The following is an 18,368-nucleotide window of genomic DNA, read 5'->3' as shown; positions in this document are numbered from 1 at the left end:
TACATACAAACATGTTAAAAACATTATTCAAATTGCAAAGTCAAACTGAAAAGTGGAAAATTTTCTGTAATATTTGTAAAAAGAACAGGAGTACTTGTGGCACCTTTAGAGACTAACAAATTTATTTGAGCATAAGCTTTCGTGGACTACAGCCCACTTCATCGGATGTATGCAGTGGATAATACAGTAGGACGCTTTTATATACACAGAGAATATGAAACAATGGGTGTTACCATACACACTATAACGAGAGTGATCAGTTAAGGTGAGCTATTACTGGCAGGCGAGGAGGGGGAAAAAAATTTTTTTTGTAGTGATGATCAAGATCGGCCATTTCCAGCAGTTGACAAGAACGTGTGAGGAACAGCAGGGGGGAAAAAACATGGGGAAATAGTTTTACTTTGTGTAATGACACATCCGCTCCAGTCTTTATTCAAGCCTAATTTAATGGTGTCCAGTTTGCACATTAATTCCAATTCAACAGTCTCTCGGAGTCTGTTTTTGAAGTTTTTTTGTTGTAATATTGCGACTTCTAGGTCTGTAATCAAGTGACCAGAGAGATTGAAGTGTTCTCCGACTGGTTTTTGAATGTTATAATTCTTGATGTCTGATTTGTGTCCATTTATTCTTTTACGTAGAGACTGTCCGGTTTGGCCAATGTACGTGGCAGAGGGGCATTGCTGGCACATGATGGCATATATCACATTGGTAGATGTGCAGGTGAATGAGCCTCTGATAGTGTGGCTGATGTGACTAGGTCCTATGATGGTGTCCCCTGAATAGATATGTGGACACAGTTGGCAACGGGCTTTGTTGCAAGGATAGGTTCCTGGGTTAGTGTTTTTATTGTGTGGCGTGTGGTTGCTGGTGAGTATTTGCTTCAGGTTGGGGGGCTGTCTGTAAGCAAGGACTGGCCTGTCTCCCAAGATCTGAGAGTGAGGGATCATTTTTCAGGATAGGCTGTAGATCTTTGATGATGCACTGGAGAGGTTTTAGTTGGAGTTTCTTGAGCAGATGGTGTAGTTTCTTTTGGTAATCCTCAGTGGGATCAGAGGATAATGGCCTGTAGAATGTGGAGTTAGAGAGCTGCCTTCATATTCAAACTTACTCATGATGATGACAGCACCTCTTTTGTCAGCCTTTTTGATTATGATGTCAGAGTTGTTCCTGAGGCGGCTGATGGCGTTGTGTTCAGCATGGCTGAGGTTATGGGGAAAGTGATGCTGCCCCAAACAATGGCACAGTCTTAATCCTTCATCGTATCTACTTATAGAATTTAAGGCTGGAGGGGTCCATTATGCCCATCTAGTCTGACCTCATGTATAACACAGGCCACAGAATTTCATCCAGTTATACCTGTATTGGGCCTAATATGTGTTTGACTAAAGCATCTTTGAGACAGGTATCCAATCTTGATTTGAACATTTCAAGAGATGGAGAACCCTCTACTTCCCTGGTGGTTTAACCTTTGCCATATCCATCCTGACCCGTTCCCAGTGGTTTTGCCAGCAGTAGGGGCACAGAGTTAAGGTTGTGTTGTGGGGATGAAGGGGACCTTAACTTTTTGTATTTCCTGGTTTTCAGAGGTTTACATTTAGCCACTTTCAACATTCTGAAGCAAGCTGCTTTCCACAGGCTGGAAACAGCACTGGGCAACCTTAACTCTTCACTAACACAATTTTTGAACGTCTAATCATCTGTAGATTTGTTATTTGAAAGGCTGTTGACTGGGACAGCAGTAGCTTTCCTCTATGCCAATGAGTGATCAGGGTGATGAAGATTCTCTGACTGGTGCACTGATGACTGTCATTAAATGCTCATCTTTAGTAAATTAAATTTCTTATTGTTTGAAGGTGGTGGGACTACACATGCAGGGACTAGGATGCGACGAAATGCTGCAAGGTTTCGCTGTAGCAGTCAAAATGGGAGCAACAAAGGCCAGCTTCGATGAGACGGTTGCCATTCACCCGACTTCATCAGAAGAGCTGGTCACGCTCCGTTGAAAGGTTGTGAATTTCTGGTGCTTGCAAACAGACCTGTAATATGGCAGCCAAAAAACTAATGGAATCGTGACTTTTCTTCTTGGTGCAAACTCTTCCTTTTCTATGACACTCCAGATAATAATCAGATTCTTCTGTTTTTGTAATCTATGACTATAGGTAGAAAAAATCATAGAGATGTCCAAAAAACCAGTGGCGGCATCTATTCATCTCATCCAAACAGCTTGGTTTCTTCAAGCTTCATCAGTTTAGAGTGAAAAATAAATAAAATGGATTAAAATATTTGGTTCTTGCTTTATTCTCTCAGGCCTCATTAGCTTAGCTAAGCCCCTGTTCTGACTGGCTAAGCTAGCTGGTGCAAAAGAGGTGTCTCTAGTTTTTATTACTTAAACCATTGGGTTTTTTCATGTGGATATGTAGAATCATCTTCCTCCTCTCTTATCTAGCATGGCTCTGTTCCCATAGAAAAGCTACTCCTGTGTTATGATCTGCAGGAGGAATTTCAGGATATGTCTATACTGCAATTAAAAACCGGTGGCTGGCCTCTGCCACTGACTCCAGCTTTCAAGGCATGGGCTAAAGGGCTGTTTAAATGGTGTCGATGCTCAGGCTGGAGCCTGGGCGCTAGGATCCTGCAAGGTGGGAGGGTCCCAGAGCTTGAGCTGCAGCACAAGCCTGAATATCAACACCATAATCCCTTAGCCTGAGCCCCAGTTAGCTGGCATGGGCCAGTGGCAGGTTTTAATTTCAGTGAATACATACCTTCAATGAGCAAAATCTAGCCTTGTGGCCAAGGCCTTTGACTGGGACTCAAGAACTCTAGGTTCAATTCTCTGGCTCTGTCACAGTCTCCATGTAACCCTGGGCAAGACACTTTCTCTCTCTCTCTGTTCCTCAGCTGCCTAGCTGTAAAGTGGGGATAATAGTATCTTTCTCCTTGTGGACATCTGATCTTGGTTCAGTCCTCTCTATATTCTTCTAATGTAGAATTATGGAGGCTTCATAATTAGGGTTGGGTTCTAAATTAAGGCATAAATTCCTATGGTTTTTTTTAAGTAGGTGGCCAGTTGGTAAGAAGTTTATTATTTTAAGCTTGCCAGTGGTGGAAATGGTAATATTGAATCTGTGGGGAAAGCCTTGTGGGGAAATTCCACAAAGAACATTTTATCTGAGCCAGTAACTGAACTTGTAAGTTGAAATCCCTACAAGGACTGTCTAGTTGCAGTTTGTGATTCCTGAGATCGAAGGGGAGTACTGCCTATTGCCTACTGGCTATTGCCTCTTGTATGAAGTATTACTTCCATGCGATTGAGACATGAGGTTTATGGGATGTGATTTGGAGTCCTGTCTTCCAACCCCTCGGGGGGGATGACCATGGGGATCAGTCTGACGGAATGCACCCCTGTATTCACAGCCTATGCACCATTGTACAAAATATGACTTGTGAGGTATCATTTGAAAATTAATAATTCACTGGTCAGTAATATCACAGAGAAATTTGTGTAGCAACATTATATGTAAAGTTTAAACATAAGCTGAAGTCATGACTGAAGTGTGTTTACCAGATAAGTCTGGGAGTGGGTAAACTTGTTCCTCAAAGACAAAGGACAAGCTGACAGCTCTGGCCAGGTGTCATCAAAGCTGATGGGCCATCACCTATCAAGTTGCCATCCTTTGGCAAGGAAGGGGAGTGGGGCAGGAGCAAACATATCTGCATTTTAGCAAACAGCCACCAGCAGTTCTTTCACCACCAGACTCCTTGACTCCAGACTCACAGTGGGAATGAACTTTATCTAGGGGTAACCCCAGGGCTGTCCCTACCTATACACAAAGTACGCGGCTGCGTAGGGCACAATTTCCTGCTGCCCTGCGCAGTTGCGTGCTGCTCCAGCCCCTTTCCCGCTCCATCCCTGCCCCCACTCCCCTGAGGACTGAAGCAGGGCCAGGCCTGCACTCACCGGTGACAGGAAGCACTCACCGGCCTGCACTCACCAGCGACCTGGCCCTAACTGTGCTGCCGGTGGTTCCCACCTGCCCCTCAAGCCAGCCCCGTCCCCCCTGCGGGGGGGGCTGCGTAGGGCCCCAGAATAGCTAGGGATGGCCTTGAGTAACCCTCTGGAAAATGAAAAGGAGTACTTGTGGCACCTTAGAGACTAACCAATTTATTTGAGCATGAGCTTTCGTGAGCCACAGCTCACTTCATCATCTGGAAAATGGATTTCAAAAGGGGACTGAACTAAAAAAAGTGAGGGGTGGGACACCAAGTTCTCTCATCCTATTCGTCTCTTGCTCCTTCATGTGAGAAGACAAAAGAAACCAGCCCATTTGACTTTGGGAGAGATCCTGACCTGAAATCTGGTCACCTTTGTTGCTGGGACCATGTGGTAAGAATTTTATCTTGAACCAAGTCTATCTTGTTAAGTTTTAGTCCTAGGAAGTGTTTTATATTTCTTTTGTAACCATTTCTGATTTTAATGCCATACATTTGTACTCACTTAAAATCAATCTCTTTGTAGTAGGGCTGTCAAGCGATGAAAAAAATTAATCGTGCTGTTAATAGAATACCATTTATTTAAATATTTGTTGATGTTTTCTACATTTTCAAATATATTGATTTCAATTACAACACAGAATACAAAGTTTACAGTGCTCACTATATTTTTATTACAAATATTTGCACTGTAAAAAAACAAAATAGTTTTCAATTCATCTAATACAGTGCAATCTCTTTATCATGGAAGTTGAACTTACAAATGTAGAATTATGTACAAAAAAAATCCTGCATTCAAAAATAAAACAATGTAAAACTTTAGAGCCTACAAGTCCACTCAGTCCTACTTCTTGTTAGCCAATTGCTCAGACAAATAAGTTTGGTGACAATTTGCAGGAGATAATGCTGCCTGCTTCTTGTTTACAATGTCACCTGAAAGTGAGAACAGGCCGCGGGTGTCGCAAGATATTTACATGCCAGATGCACTAAAGATTCATATGTCCCTTAATGCTTCAACCGCCATTCCAGAGGACATGAGTCCATGCTGATGATGGGTTCTGCTCAATAACGATCCAAAGCAGAGTGGACCGACACGTTCATTTTCATCGTCTGAATCAGATGCCACCAGCAGAAAGTAGATTTTCTTTTTTGGTGGTTCAGGTTCTGTAGTTTCTGCATCTCAGTGTTGCTCTTTTAAGACTTCTGAAAGCGTGCTCCACACCTCATCCCTCTCAGATTTGGGACGGCGCTTCAGATTCTTAAATCTTGGGTCAAATGCTCTAGCTATTTATAGAAATCTCACATTGGTACCTTCTTTGTGTTTTGTCAAGTCTGTTGTGAAAATGTTCTTAAAAAGCAACGAGTGCTGGGTCATCATCCGAGACTGCTATAACATAAAATGTGTGGCAGAATGTGGATAAAACAGAAGACATACAATTAACGCCCAGTCACAAATTTAATGAACGCATTATTTTTTTAACGACCATCATCAGCATGGAAGCATGTCCTCTGGAATGGTGGCCGAAGCATGAAAGGACATACGAGTCTTTAGCGCATCTAGCACATAAATACCTTGCAATGCTGGTGACAAAAATGCCATGCGAATGCCTATTCTCACTTTCAGGTGACATTGTAAATAAGAAATAGGCAGCAGTATCTCCCATAAATGTAAACAAACTTATTTCTCTTAGCGTTTGGCTGAACAAGAAGTAGGACTGAGTGGACTGTTAGTCTATAAGGTGCCACAGGACTGTGCCGCTTTCACAGATCCAGACTAAAACAGCTACCCCTATGATACTTGAGTGGACTTGGAGGCTTTAAAGTTTTACATTTAGTTTTTGAGTGCACTTGTGTAACAAAAAAAAATCTACATTTGTGAGGTTACCCTTTCATTATAAAGAGAGTGCACTACAATACTTGTATAAGGTGAAATGAAAAATGTTTCTTTTGTTTATCATTTTTACAGTGCAAATATTTGTAATAAAAATAATATAAAGTGAGCGAGTATAGAGTAATATAGAGTGAGTTATTTGTGTTGTAATAGAAATCAATATATTTTAAAATGTAGAAAAACATCCAAAATATTTAATAAATTTCAATTGGTATTCTATTGTTTACCAGCGCTATTAATCGCGATTAATTTTTTGAGTTAATTGCACGAGTTAACTGATTAATCAACAGCCCTACTTTGTAGTTTAAATAAATTTGTTGAATTCTTCTATTAAAATCAGTCCAGTTTTGTCTTTAAACTAAACTGTGTGGATAATTCCATTTATGGTAGCAAACTGTTGTATATTAATCCCTTTGCAAGAGTTCGGATTACAAAGGGTATAGCTCCTCAGCCTAGAGTTAGGGATGGGGTTTCCCTGTAGGTTTCCCTGCTCTAGGATTAGGATTGGGGTCAGTAGGGCTCCCCATGCTAGGGTTACAGTCACAAAGAGCGTAGAGCTTCCCGGCCAAGGGTTAGGGTTGCAAAGGGTAGGGTTCCCTGGCTAGAGTTACAGTAACAAAGGGTAGGGCTTCCCATCCTAAGGCTAGAGTTGGTATCAGTAGGGCTCCCCATCCTAGGGGTAGGGTTGTGGTCAATAGGGATTCCCAGTTTAGGGTTACTGTTACAAAGGATAATACTCACTAGCCCTAGGCTTAGATAGTCTAGTCAGTAGGGCTCCCCATCCTAGGTTTAGGGTTACAAAGAATATGGTTTTCGTGCTGTAGGATTAGGGATTGAGTCAGAAGGTGTTCCTGTGCTAGGGTTAGGATTATAAAGAAGAGGATCCCTTTCTGGTTAGGGTTGGGGTCAGTAGGGTTTGCCAGCCTAGGGTTAGGTTACAGTAGAGCTGACTGGCTTTGCATTAGGATTACAGAGGATATGGCTTCTTGGCCTAGGGTTGGGGTAAGCATAGCTCCCCTATGTATGGTTAGGGGTGGGGTCACTAGGGCTACCTGAGTTAAGGTTACAAATGGAAAGAGTCTGCAGCCTAGGGTTACTGTTAGGGTCAGTAGGATGCCTCATACTAGGGCGAGGGATGGTTTCAGTAGAGTTCCCCCGCATAGGGGTAGAGTTAGAAAGCGTATGGCTCCCCAGCCTAGGATTAGTGTTGGGTTCAGTAGGGCGCCGCAGACTATGGCTAGGATTACAAAAGGTAGGGCTGTCTGTCATAGGGCTGCGGGTACAAAGGGTAGGGCCCCCTGACCTCAGATTAAGGTTGCATTCAGTAGGGATCCCTGGCCAAAAGTTAGGGTTGGGTCAGTAGAGATCACTGGTCTATGGTTACATTTGCAAAGGGTAGGGCTCTCTGGCATAGAGTTAAGGTTACAAAGTAGAGGGCCTACAGGTCTGGAGTTATGGTTTGGTTCAGTAGGGATCCCCGGTCTAGAGTTATGGTTATGAAGGGTTGGGCTCCGCAGCCTATGGCTAAGGTTGGGATCAGTAGGGTTCCCTGGCCTAGAGTTAGGGTTGCAAAGGGTAGGGCTCCCTAGATACTTTGTATCCCGACTTTATCCCTGTAACCTTCACGCCCATCACTGTTTTTTCATTTGTTGTCCCCCATGATTAGTTGACGCCTAGCTCCAGTGGCTTCTCCCCTTCAGCCGAGGGGCCTTTAGTAATGGGTGGGCCTACACCTGCTCATCCACTGTGCTTCAGTGAGCCATCTCTCAGGCATGCAGCAACAACCCAGATGCACTCACTTACCCTGCCCACAGATCCAGCAGTAACTTGCCCTCAGGCATGCGGTAGCAACTGATCCCAGAGTAAAGCCTGGGTCAGGTGACCCCCAGACCCAGGTATTTCCCCAGCTCCACCAAAACTGCAGATCTGTCTGTGAACAGCACTACCTGGCCAGGAACCCTCCTGCAGCCACGCAGTGTATTGGACTCTTGACACTCCCAGCCTGTCCCTGCATCAGCCTAGCCCTAGTCTTGTTCTTGCCCTACCCTGACCGCACTCCAGCCCTGTTTCTGACCTGCTCCAGCCTTTTCTGCTCTCCATGACCCTCTGACTCTGATCATCTGGCTTTACTCTGTAGCCTATACCTGGGCTTTAGCTACAGTACAGACTTTGGACCACCTGGCTTCAACCCCTGGCTTGCACTTGGACTGTATCTACAGACTCTGATCTCAGTTCTGACTCTGGCCTGTCCCCGAATCTCGATTGCAGTGCCACCTTGGCCCAGTCTGACCCTATGTCTGGCTTCAACCTCCACTCCAACCACTAGGCCTGACTACTGGGAGGCAGTGCCTGACAAGTAGGGCTCCGCAGTCTAGGGTTAGGATAGCTCCCCAACCTAGGGCAAGGCTTGTAAAGGGTAGGGCTTCCCAGCCCAGGGATAGAGTTAGAAACAGAAGCACCAGAGTGATGACAATTTCTTCTTGACAGGGATCTTTATTCCCTTTCCCCAGAGTTCAAGCTGTGATGGGACAAACGTTTGTGCATGTCCCCTGTTCATGGGTGTGGGGAAAACAATCAAAGTCTTTTGTCCACTGATGTTCCTTTGTCTGGTGTCTACAGGCCGCCTTTTGCTGGGCAGGAGATTACACCTCTTGTGGTAAACTAGTATTTCACATTTGGTAATGCTGCTTTCCTGACTTGGGGTTTGTTTTTTCCCCCAATCTCATATCTGACGTTATTGACCTAATCTGGGACCGTATAGATCATTGTTGCAACCAAGGTCCTGTAGTGGCACCAAATCTTGTATAAAGGGGGTCAAATGAGGTGTCTAAGACAAGGTTATGGTTTGCTGGTTATGATTATGCTGTCTATATGTGTGTATCATTTTTGTAGTTGAGGTTATGAATATTGGCTCTATACTGTCTGTATTTCAAACTTGTGCTATGCTTCTGGGGAACACCCCAGACAAGTTGGTGTCAGCTCTGCCTAGCCTGCTTGATGGCCCATTAAGGACCATCAGCTATACAATTGACCCACTGAGAGAAGGCAGACACGCCTTGGGACTCAGCAAGGTATGCAGGGACATGCCTTTGGACAGAACTCTGAAGTTTTTCCAGGCCATGTGATGGGCAGCTTGTCTTTGGGACAAAGAAAGACCGACCACATGGCAAGAGAATATAAAAAGCTGCTGCAGCTCCTCCATCTTGTCTTCAATCCTGCTTCTTACCTCTGGAGGAACTTTGCTACACTGAAGCTTTGAACCAAGGACTGATGATCCATCCCAGCTAAAAACTTGATTTGAACCTGCAGTTTATTCTATCACTGCTACAAGCCTGAACCAAGAACTTGGCCATCACTATATGTCATTGATTCCGTTTAACCAATTCTAGCTCTCGTCTATATCTTTCCTTTTTATCAATAAACCTTTAGATTTTAGATTCTAAAGGATTGGCAACAGCGTGATTTGTGGGTAAGATCTGATTTGTATATTGACCTGGGTCTGGCGGCTTTGTCCTTTGGGATCAAGAGAATCTTTTTTCTTTTACTGGGGTATTGGTTTTCATAACCATCTGTCCCCATAACGAGTGGCAATGGTGGAGATACTGGGGAACTGGAGTGTTTAAGGGAATTGCTTGTGTGACTTGTGGTGAGCCAGTGGGGTGAGATCAAAGTCTGCTCTGTTTGGCTGGTTTGGTTTGCCTTAGAGGTGGAAAAACCCCAGCCTTGGGCTGGAACTGCCCTGCTTGAAGCAATTTGTCCTGCATTGGCACTCTCAGTTGGGTCCCACCAGAACCAGCATCGTTACATCATAGCAAACACTTAAACATTGCTTTATAACATGAGATATATCAATTATAAGTGAGATCATGCATGCAGCAGCTCACGAGCATTTCATAACATCCAAATGCTAAACACATCTCTATAAATGTAGTACCTATTTTAAGTATACTAACAGACAGGTGAGCCAGACTGATTTTCAGCTATGCATTTGTCAGAGCTCAGTGAGGCTTGGGGGCCTTGGCATGAGCTTGGCACCTCGTCTGCCAGCGTCCGAGGGGTCACTAGGCTCCTGGGCCTAGGGTTAGGATTAGGTCAGGAGGGATCCCTGGTCTAGGGTTAGATTTGCAATCCCTGGACTTTGTTACCTCAGAAGGACTGGGGTTGCCTTCTGCTTTATAACCCTAGCCCTAGGCTGGGGTGCCCCACCCTTGGGCTAGGGTTATAAAGTAGAGGGCAACCCCAGTCTAGGGTTTAGTTCAGCAGGGATCCCCAGCATAGGGTTGCAAAGTGTTGGGCTCCCCCAACTTCGGTCTAGAATTGGGATCAGCCAGGCTTCTTGGCCTGCAGTTAGGGTTGGGCTCCCCATCCTGGGTTTAGGGTTATAAAGAATATGGTTTCCTGTCACAGGATTAGGGGTTACAGTAGAAGGCTTGTTCATACTAGGGTTACAAAAAGAAGGGATCTTCTTCCATAGGTTATTATTTAGGTCAGTAGGGCTCCCCTGCCTAGGGTTGGAAAGGGGGATTCATCCACCGGGGCCAGCCAACCAAACCCACTGGGGGGAATCCGAGGTGTGGAGTGCGCAGACCTCACCCACTTGCTTCTTAAGGGTTTCACTCCCTCTTGCACTTTCTCTTCAAAGTTCTTTTCAGCGTTCCCTTAGGGTACTTGTTAACTATTGGTCTTGTGCACAGGCTTGGCTACACTTAATACGCAGCTGCTGCACCACTGTAGCGCTTCAGTGAAGACACAATCTACCCTCTTCCCTGTTCCCTTGCGGTTACTGAGGGACTCCTGGTTAGTTTCGTTTCCACCACTGACTAATCAGCTTAAATTCAGCGGGTCACCGTGTCTGATCTGAGGTCGCAGATGGATGGGGACACTGGGGTAGTGGACACCAACCCCACGGAAGCACTCCGCCCTCGGGGAGGCCTGATTGACCAAGTTTGGGGCAGAACGGCCCAGCAGAGGAGGGGCACGTAAGGTGCTTCTTCTTGTGACTTAGCCTTCTGGCCTGGTCGCAGTTAGTCCCCGTCCTTCTGAGGTAACAAAGTCCAGTGAAAACGAATGTCTGATCCCTCTGCCCGCGCTGCTGCCCTTCATTTTGGGCCCTGCAGTCCAGTTCCCCTTTTGAAGGGCTTCACGGCACCCTGCCAGTGGCTGGTAGGAGAACCCAGGTCCTCTTCCTATGCTGGTATCCAGTCCAGGAACCCTAGGGCAGGCAGTCATGGGTCACTCCACCAGTGGACTCTTTGCTGCCACTTCCCTGGACTCTTTCCTACTGAGACTTCCCCTGGGCTTTCTCCTCACCCTGTAGTCTACTCTCCCTTCCTAAGGGTCTCCTCACTCCCCGCTATCCAGAGCGTGACTACAGGGTTTCTCACTGCCACCCTTCTGCTATATATTTCCTCTGCTTGCAGCATACACAGCCACCCCCACTGGGTTTCATCATTAATTAGACATGGCTGACCCTCCAGGTGCCATCGGGGGGAGTTCACCACCGGTGGGGGGTAGGCAGCCCTATCATAAATCCCCCTCATAAATTTATCAAGCTCCATCCGAAAGCTAGTGGGGGTGTTTGCCCCACTGCTCCTGTGGGGAGGCTGTGCCAGCCCCTTACTCCTCTGGTGGACAGAAGCCTTCTGCTCATTGCCCAGCCTACATTGATTGATGGCCAGTTTATCCCTATTGGTCCTTGTGCCAGCATCCTCCTTCACGTTCAATAGCTCTTCTCCCTCCCTGGGGTTTACCCCTCCCGGCTGCATTGGTGCCAGCTGCCCTGCAGCCTGCGTTTTGCTAGGCTGAACAAGCCAAGCTGTTTTCCTCTCCTTGGACCCTCTGTTCCCCTGCGCAGCCTTGTCAACTTTCTCCATACCTGTTCTGGCGTGAATCCACCTGGCTCAGCCATGGGTGAGCATAATTGGACTCAACCCTCCAGGTGAGGGCTGTCCAGTGCCTCATTTAGAAAATAAAAACATTGAAGCTGAGATATTGTTTTACTTCCACCTGCAGGGCTTCCAGGAGATTTGAGCCTGGTTGGAACACAAAGGGTGCTGTCCGGCCCTTGAGAGGTCGTCTGGTGCCTAATTGGCCAAGTCCCTCCTCTCAGCAATAAAGGCAAAACGTCCGTGAATCCTGTGGCCTTGGGATATAGTACCTGCTCACGAGGCCAGCAAGCCTCTCCCAGGTAGCTCTAGAGTTGGCCGTGAAAGGTAAGGAACATGTTTCCTTCGCACGTCTGGCAGGTGTGATGCAAAGAAAGGGACCGTTCAGCAGAGGCATCTGACTCCCAAGCGGGGACTGACTCCCAGCAGTACTTGAAGCAGAGCATGTGCAGTGGGCGTCTGGCACGAGAGGGGATGGGTAGGTTTGTGCTGAGTGCTTGCCTGGGTTGCAAACCCAAGGACACCTTTCATGAGACAATGCCTTGGTGCATGTGGGTCAAGAAGCTGAAAGCAGCCTGCCAGCTGCTCTGAAAGGCTCTGGTGCTGCCTTTCATTTGAATCACCGAGGCAGGGGGTAGGAAGCGAGTTCTGGAGGGGGCTGCAGCCTGGGGCAGAGGGAGCGTGAGTGTGGAGGAGAGAGCCCTCAAAGCGTTCAAAGATCAAACGTAGCCTTCACAATTCTCTGGAGAAAGAGGTTCTCGCTTGTGCTCGCTGACCTTGTTAACTTGTTCCCCTGTGCTCCCCACATCGCTCCCCGCTTCTGTCTTGTCTGGCTCCAGCCTTGTCTGCCTTGGGGGGTCACCCTGGAGCTGCTCAGCCCTTGTGAGAGCTGGGGCAGAAGGACTAGCTGTGCTGCGGGTGCCCATCTAGCTGAAAAAAGTTGTAACTTGAGAGATTTTATGGGCAGGGTGGGCTCCCCAAATAGTCATGTCCCTCCTATTCTGCCTTAGGCAAATTGGAGTGTGCCAGTCAGTTCCCAAAGGAGTTTCTTTGTGGAGGGGGAGGGAGTTGTAGATTCATTGGGTCATTGCTCTCTCACCAGGTAATGGCATGTTTGCCTAGCTCAAAGTAAGCCACACCTCTGATTTTTGTGATACAGGGAACTCTTGTCCACACAGTATCAGTGAAATTTACTGGGACAGAAAAGGAATTATCTCCCTATAAATCTTGGCAATTCACCCCTGGAAGATCAAGGACACGGCTTTTCTTTAAGCTCTGTCAGCACGTTCAGATCTCCTGTCATTTCCGTGAATCATAATCAGAAGTTTCAAGCTGCTTATTTACTTTTTCAGTCTGTGCAGGAAGTCTGAGCTAAAATAGGTGGAGAGATGGGATTATAATTGCCATGGTGAGTCTGAGTTACTGCTGCCTGCTCTGGGTGTGGAGAGAGTTTTTTTTTTTTTGGCGTTGGTGCGGCTGTACCTGGCCTGGGAAGGCGAATCCTGTCTTCGAAGAGTGTTGCCAGGAGCGCTGATGTGCCAGAGCCGCGGCCATGCTGCAGCAGATCCTGGCAGACATGTACATCGATCCTGAGCTGCTGGCAGAGCTCAACGAGGAGCAAAAACAGATCCTCTTCCTCAAGATGAGGCAGGAGCAGGTCAGACAGTGGAAGGAGAGAGAAGCTGCCGCAGACAAGAACTCAGAAAAGAAAGTGATCCACAGGAAAGGTAACTGGCTCCCCAGCACTGGGCTTGCTGCCTGGTAAACACAGCTGGGCTGGGTTACAAGCAGCCTGCTGTTGGGTGAAAAGTGGTTACAGCTCAAGTTACAGCTCGGGGGGTGGGTGCCAGGGGTTACTGCAGGAAAAAGTCTGTCAAAGAGGAGGTGGCTAATGAACACGGCCAAGGCTAGGGGTTCAAGCACTGCCCTGTGACCCCGATCAGCCGGGCCCAGGTCCTGGCCTTTGCTCAGTAACCTTGGGCAAATCCCTTAATGTCTCTGCCTGTAACACGGGGCCCATAATGCTTCCCTGGTCTGCTTCGATGGAGCAGGGGCCCCGCACAACAGAGCCTCTTGTGCTATTGTAACCGAAATAATGAACGGGCTGCCATGCTCTTTGGGCACCACGCTCTGGGCTGAAGCAGTAGTGGGCTTCGGGCTGCGGGTAGCCGAATGGACTGCGTTACTTTTGACCCTCTTCGTCAGGAAGCCAGATGGCTGAAGGATTTTTTTTTTAAGTCGGCCAGCCTGGGCTGGGTGCTGGCTGCACTGTCTAGCTCAGTAACAGGGGGCAGCACATCTGCCACAGGAGAGGAGGACACCCAGTGTTAAAGAGGCTCCATAGCCGAGGTTGCCTTGAGATTTGCATTTGCAGCAGCTGTCCTTTAGAAATACCCTTCCCTGCCACTCCCTTCCCGCTCCCCATAGGCCTCAGGGTAACGGGGCAGGGAGCAGCTGAGACTGGTCTTAGCTGCTGAGAAAGCAGCTCTGTTTCCCCTGGCCGAACTCCCCAGTCAGGTGCTCTCCTGTGGTTAGCAGGTAGGGGAAATGTGGGCAGGGTTACAGAGACCCCCAGAGAAGGGGACATGAATGGGATGGGGGAGAATTTGATGAAGAAAATTTGGAAGGGAGGAGTCCACGACCAGAGGGGAATAATAATAAGCATCAACCCCAGCTCTTATCTAGCACTTTCTATCCTTAGATCTCAAAGTGCTTCACAAGGGAGATCAGTGTCGCTATTCCCATGTCACAGGTGGGGAAACTGAGGCACAGGGCGATGAAGTGACTCCCCCAAGGTCATCCAGCAGACCAGTGGCAGAGCTGGAAATACAGTCCAGGTCCCCTGAGTTCCAGTCCAGTGCTCTATCCACTAGGCCACACTGTCTCCTCTGTGGTCTGCTCCTGTGCCCTGCGTCTGGGATCACACCCTACTCCACAAATAGCCCCTTTGACTATAGTCTATCCGCTTGTGGTGTAAGGCCCTACTCATGTGGGGGAGGGGATCCGAACCTGGCCCAGGCTGCTGCTGCTCAAACCGAGAGTGGCTTTTTGAATATAGTTTGGCAAATCACATCAAATTGCTAGCAGCTTCCTCCCCTGAACAACCTCCCTGCCCCTCCCCCCATCCCATGCCAAGTGGTTATCCCTCAGGTAACCAAGGGTTGGGGGCATCACGTTCTGGGGTGCAATCCAGACCAGTGAGAGGTTGTCACCACCTGCTCTGAAACCTTCGGTGCTGCAAATGCTTTGTTGCTATTGCTGCCAACCTGGGCCCCGTACACAGAGCCAGACAGCATGCAGGTCACACCCTGAGTGTCTGCGTATAACCACAACCTGCCTGCTACACACCAGCCACAGTCCAGCTTCCAGCAGCCTTGCTTACCACCTGCAGGGTGACCCCAACACATTCCCAGTCTCCAGTTTTCCCCCAAAATGTGCATTGTCCTTTGTCCAGCCCTCCCCAGTCCAGATGTTAGGGTCCATTGCCCCTGTAAGGGATCAATGTACAACAGTTTGGTACTTTAACTGGAGTCACCCAAACAGTTCAGTTTACACACAATACTGGATTCGTTTTGATTAAGGAATAAAACAAGTTTATTTAATTACAAGGCAATAGATTTTACAGTCAGAAATGGTTCCTACGGGAAATAAAGATAAGACAAAAAGAACAGGAGTACTTGTGGCACTTTAGAGACTAACAAATTTATTTGAGCATAAGCTTTTGTGAGCTACAGCTCATTTCATCGGATGTAGCTCACGAAAGCTTATGCTCAAATAAATTGGTTAGTTTCTAAGGTGCCACAAGTACTCCTTTTCTTTTTGCGAATACAGACTAACTCGGCTGCTACTCTGAAAGATAAAACAGTTTCTAGTAACTAAACCAGCTAGACTTGGTTCAAGGTGAAACCCTTCTCACATTTCGCAGCAACAGGGCTGACTAAATTCCTAGATCAGAACCCCTCCAAAAGTCCAAAGGCTGGTACCTTTGTTTTCTTAGGTGAAAGAGGGAGTGAGAGAGAGAGAATACCTGGGGGGGGGGCGGTGTTCCTCTCTTTTATAGTCCAGTCACCCTTTGAAATGCATTTTCCTGAGGGTCACCTCTAGATAAAATTCCTTCCCGCTGTGAGGGTGGAGACATGGGTCTTGTGGTGGAGGCGGTTCCGTGTTGTTTGTTCAAATGCAAATCGACCTGTTCCTGCCGCCCCTTCATTGCCACTTGACAGTTGATTGCCAGTTAACTTTGACAACACCTGGCTAGAGGCATCAGCTTGTCCTTTGTCTTTGAGAAACTAGCTTACCCCCTCCCCAGACAGGTCTGGCAAACATACATCAGTCCCGATTTCAGCATACGTTCCTAACTCTCCACGTAGTGTTGCTACACACATTTCACCCTGTTGTTGATCAGGGAGCTATTTGTACAAAATATGCCTTGAGAGGTGTCATTGGAAAACCAAGACTAGTACCAGAGTGTGTAGGGTGTGAATCCAGGGGTGCGTTCGGTCACAGGGGGCATGAGTGCCACGGGAGCTTTTGTGGCCAGTGCTCTGAGTGTTTGTCTTGCAGTGCATGGGAAGTCGGTGAAGTGGAAGCTCGGTGCCGACAGCGAAGTCTGGGTCTGGGTCATGGGCGAGCATACGTCGGATAAGCCTTATGATGTGATCTGCGAAGAAATCCAGGCACAGAGGGCTCAGCAGCAACAAGAAGCAGGGGAAGCCAGGTAAGGCAGCACTCAGCCCCGGCCCCAGGAGCCGGTTGGACAGGTTTGCAGTTACTGCTGTGATGTCTCCTCTGGTGGGTAAGGCGGAAGGTGCTTTTTAATAGATGATGATCAGTGCAAGATAAAAAGGAGAGCTGGAATGGAGCAAAGTTCTGTGTGTTTATCCCCTGCAGTCTGTGGGGATTTCTACATTCTCTCTCCACCCACACTACATCCAGAGGGAGGCATTGGGTCTTGGCTACATGTGCCTTTTAGGCACTTGGGCCTAGATCCTCACAGGTAATTCGGCCCTAATTCCCACTGATTTCAAGGGGAGTGAGGTACCAATATATCTAGGAAGATCTGGGCTTGGGCCCTAAAACTGGGCACTGGAGTTGCAGGGCACATGCCTGGGAACAAGCACATGGCCTACAGGGAGCCAGATGTGTGGTTTCTTGCCTCTGGGGCAGAGGGAGCAGCGGTGAGGGGACAGGGAGTGCTGTGTGGGCGAAGCACTGTTTGGGAAGGGTGTATCCCTCCCGTCCATGCTGGTGGAAGCTGGGAAAGCCCTAGGCGGGTGGCACAGTGGTCTGGGTGCATTTGCTTTTGTTTGAAAATAAAGCCAACCGTGGGGAACACGCCTTGGACTGAAGTGTCACGGGGAGCTGTATTCCTGGCTGGTGAGTTTACTGGCTGGCTCACAGGCCCCAATGAGCTGCTTCTTGAGAATCCCTTTGGCAGGCTGCTGGCTCCTCTACCAGCTGCCCATGGCTGTACCTTCCTCCATGTGGGCATGCGGCTGGGCTACCTCCAGGACAAGCCCTTTGAAGGTGCCAGCCTTGGCCGTCCGCTCCCAGGCAGGGCAGCTGGGTGTCTCCCTGAGGAGATGAGGCCTGAGCCATCTGGGAAGGCTTCTGAGGCTGCCAAGTGATCTTGGTTCGGGGCTGGCCGCCGGGGTGGGGAGGAGGGATGGGGAGGCTTGGTTGCTAATGTTGTGTGCAAATCACGGGAGTGAATTTGGCTACTAACAAATGATTTGCAGATGACTCTGACCATCAGTTTAAATAAAGGGGGGATTGAGTGCTGGGGAAAGGAGCTGGTTGGTTGGTTTTACCTGCTCTGAGGTGGCAGTCGGGGGACGAGGTTCCATGGGCACCTGGTTTGTCCCAGGCCATTTGCAGATGGCGGAGGATGCAGACTAGCGATAACGTGGGGTCTCCAGATGCCCCCTGCCTCCGGCATGCAGGAGCCCCTCTTAGCCCTGCTGCCACATGCACATCGACCCGGGACTCTAACCCCAAACCTGTGCTGCTGCTCCTGAAAATACGGCCTTTAAACGGTATCTATTTACAGCGCTATGGGATGGTCCCGTGAAAGCTGGGGTGGGCAGCATCCCAGTCATCACCACAGCTGATATTTGGGAGTGAGTTCTTATGCCAACAGGTATCTGCCTGCATGTGGGTGCACAATTAACTGCAGTGAGTGATTACTTTAACCGTCCGTGCTCCTGGTGCTGAGACATAGGGCTCATCTCTGTGAGCTGCTGCTGGGCCCTGGAATTGCTTCATTGCCATGTTTCAGAGGAACAGCCGTGTTAGTCTGTATTCGCAAAAAGAAAAGGAGTACTTGTGGCACCTTAGAGACTAACCAATTTATTTGAGCATGAGCTTTCGTGAGCCACAGCTCACTTCATCAGATGTGTACCGTGGAAACTGCAGCAGACTTTATATACACACAGAGAATATGAAACAATACCTCCTCCCACCCCACTGTCCTGCTGGTAATAGCTTATCTAAAGTGATCAACAGGTGGGCCATTTCCAGCACAAATCCAGGTTTTCTCACCCTCCACCCCCCCACACAAATTGAAATGGCCCACCTGTTGATCACTTTAGATAAGCTATTAC

General features: G+C 48.0%; 2 protein-coding genes across 4 annotated transcripts in view; both read left to right on the top strand.

Moving 5' to 3' along the window:
- GSR (glutathione-disulfide reductase) overlaps positions 1–2,282 on the top strand; it is a 33,304-nt gene extending 31,022 nt beyond the window's left edge. For all 3 annotated transcript variants that reach the window (XM_048848030.2, XM_048848028.2, XM_048848029.1), the window contains one exon: positions 1,854–2,282. In XM_048848030.2, the coding sequence (XP_048703987.2) occupies positions 1,854–2,003 (150 nt within the window). In that variant the 3' untranslated portion in view covers positions 2,004–2,282. The remainder of the gene's footprint in view (positions 1–1,853) is intronic.
- Positions 2,283–2,383: 101 nt separating this feature from the next.
- SH2D4A (SH2 domain containing 4A) overlaps positions 2,384–18,368 on the top strand; it is a 31,402-nt gene continuing 15,417 nt past the window's right edge. The window contains exons 1-3 of the mRNA XM_048848032.2: positions 2,384–4,384; positions 11,894–13,493; positions 16,330–16,483. Of these exons, the coding sequence (XP_048703989.2) occupies positions 13,319–13,493; positions 16,330–16,483 (329 nt within the window). The 5' untranslated portion in view covers positions 2,384–4,384; positions 11,894–13,318. The remainder of the gene's footprint in view (positions 4,385–11,893; positions 13,494–16,329; positions 16,484–18,368) is intronic.

Source organism: Caretta caretta, chromosome 4, assembly GCF_965140235.1.
Source record: "Caretta caretta isolate rCarCar2 chromosome 4, rCarCar1.hap1, whole genome shotgun sequence".
Taxonomy (NCBI): domain Eukaryota; kingdom Metazoa; phylum Chordata; order Testudines; family Cheloniidae; genus Caretta; species Caretta caretta.
Note: the sequence above shows the minus strand (reverse complement) of the source record. Positions and strands in the feature narration are given on the sequence as shown.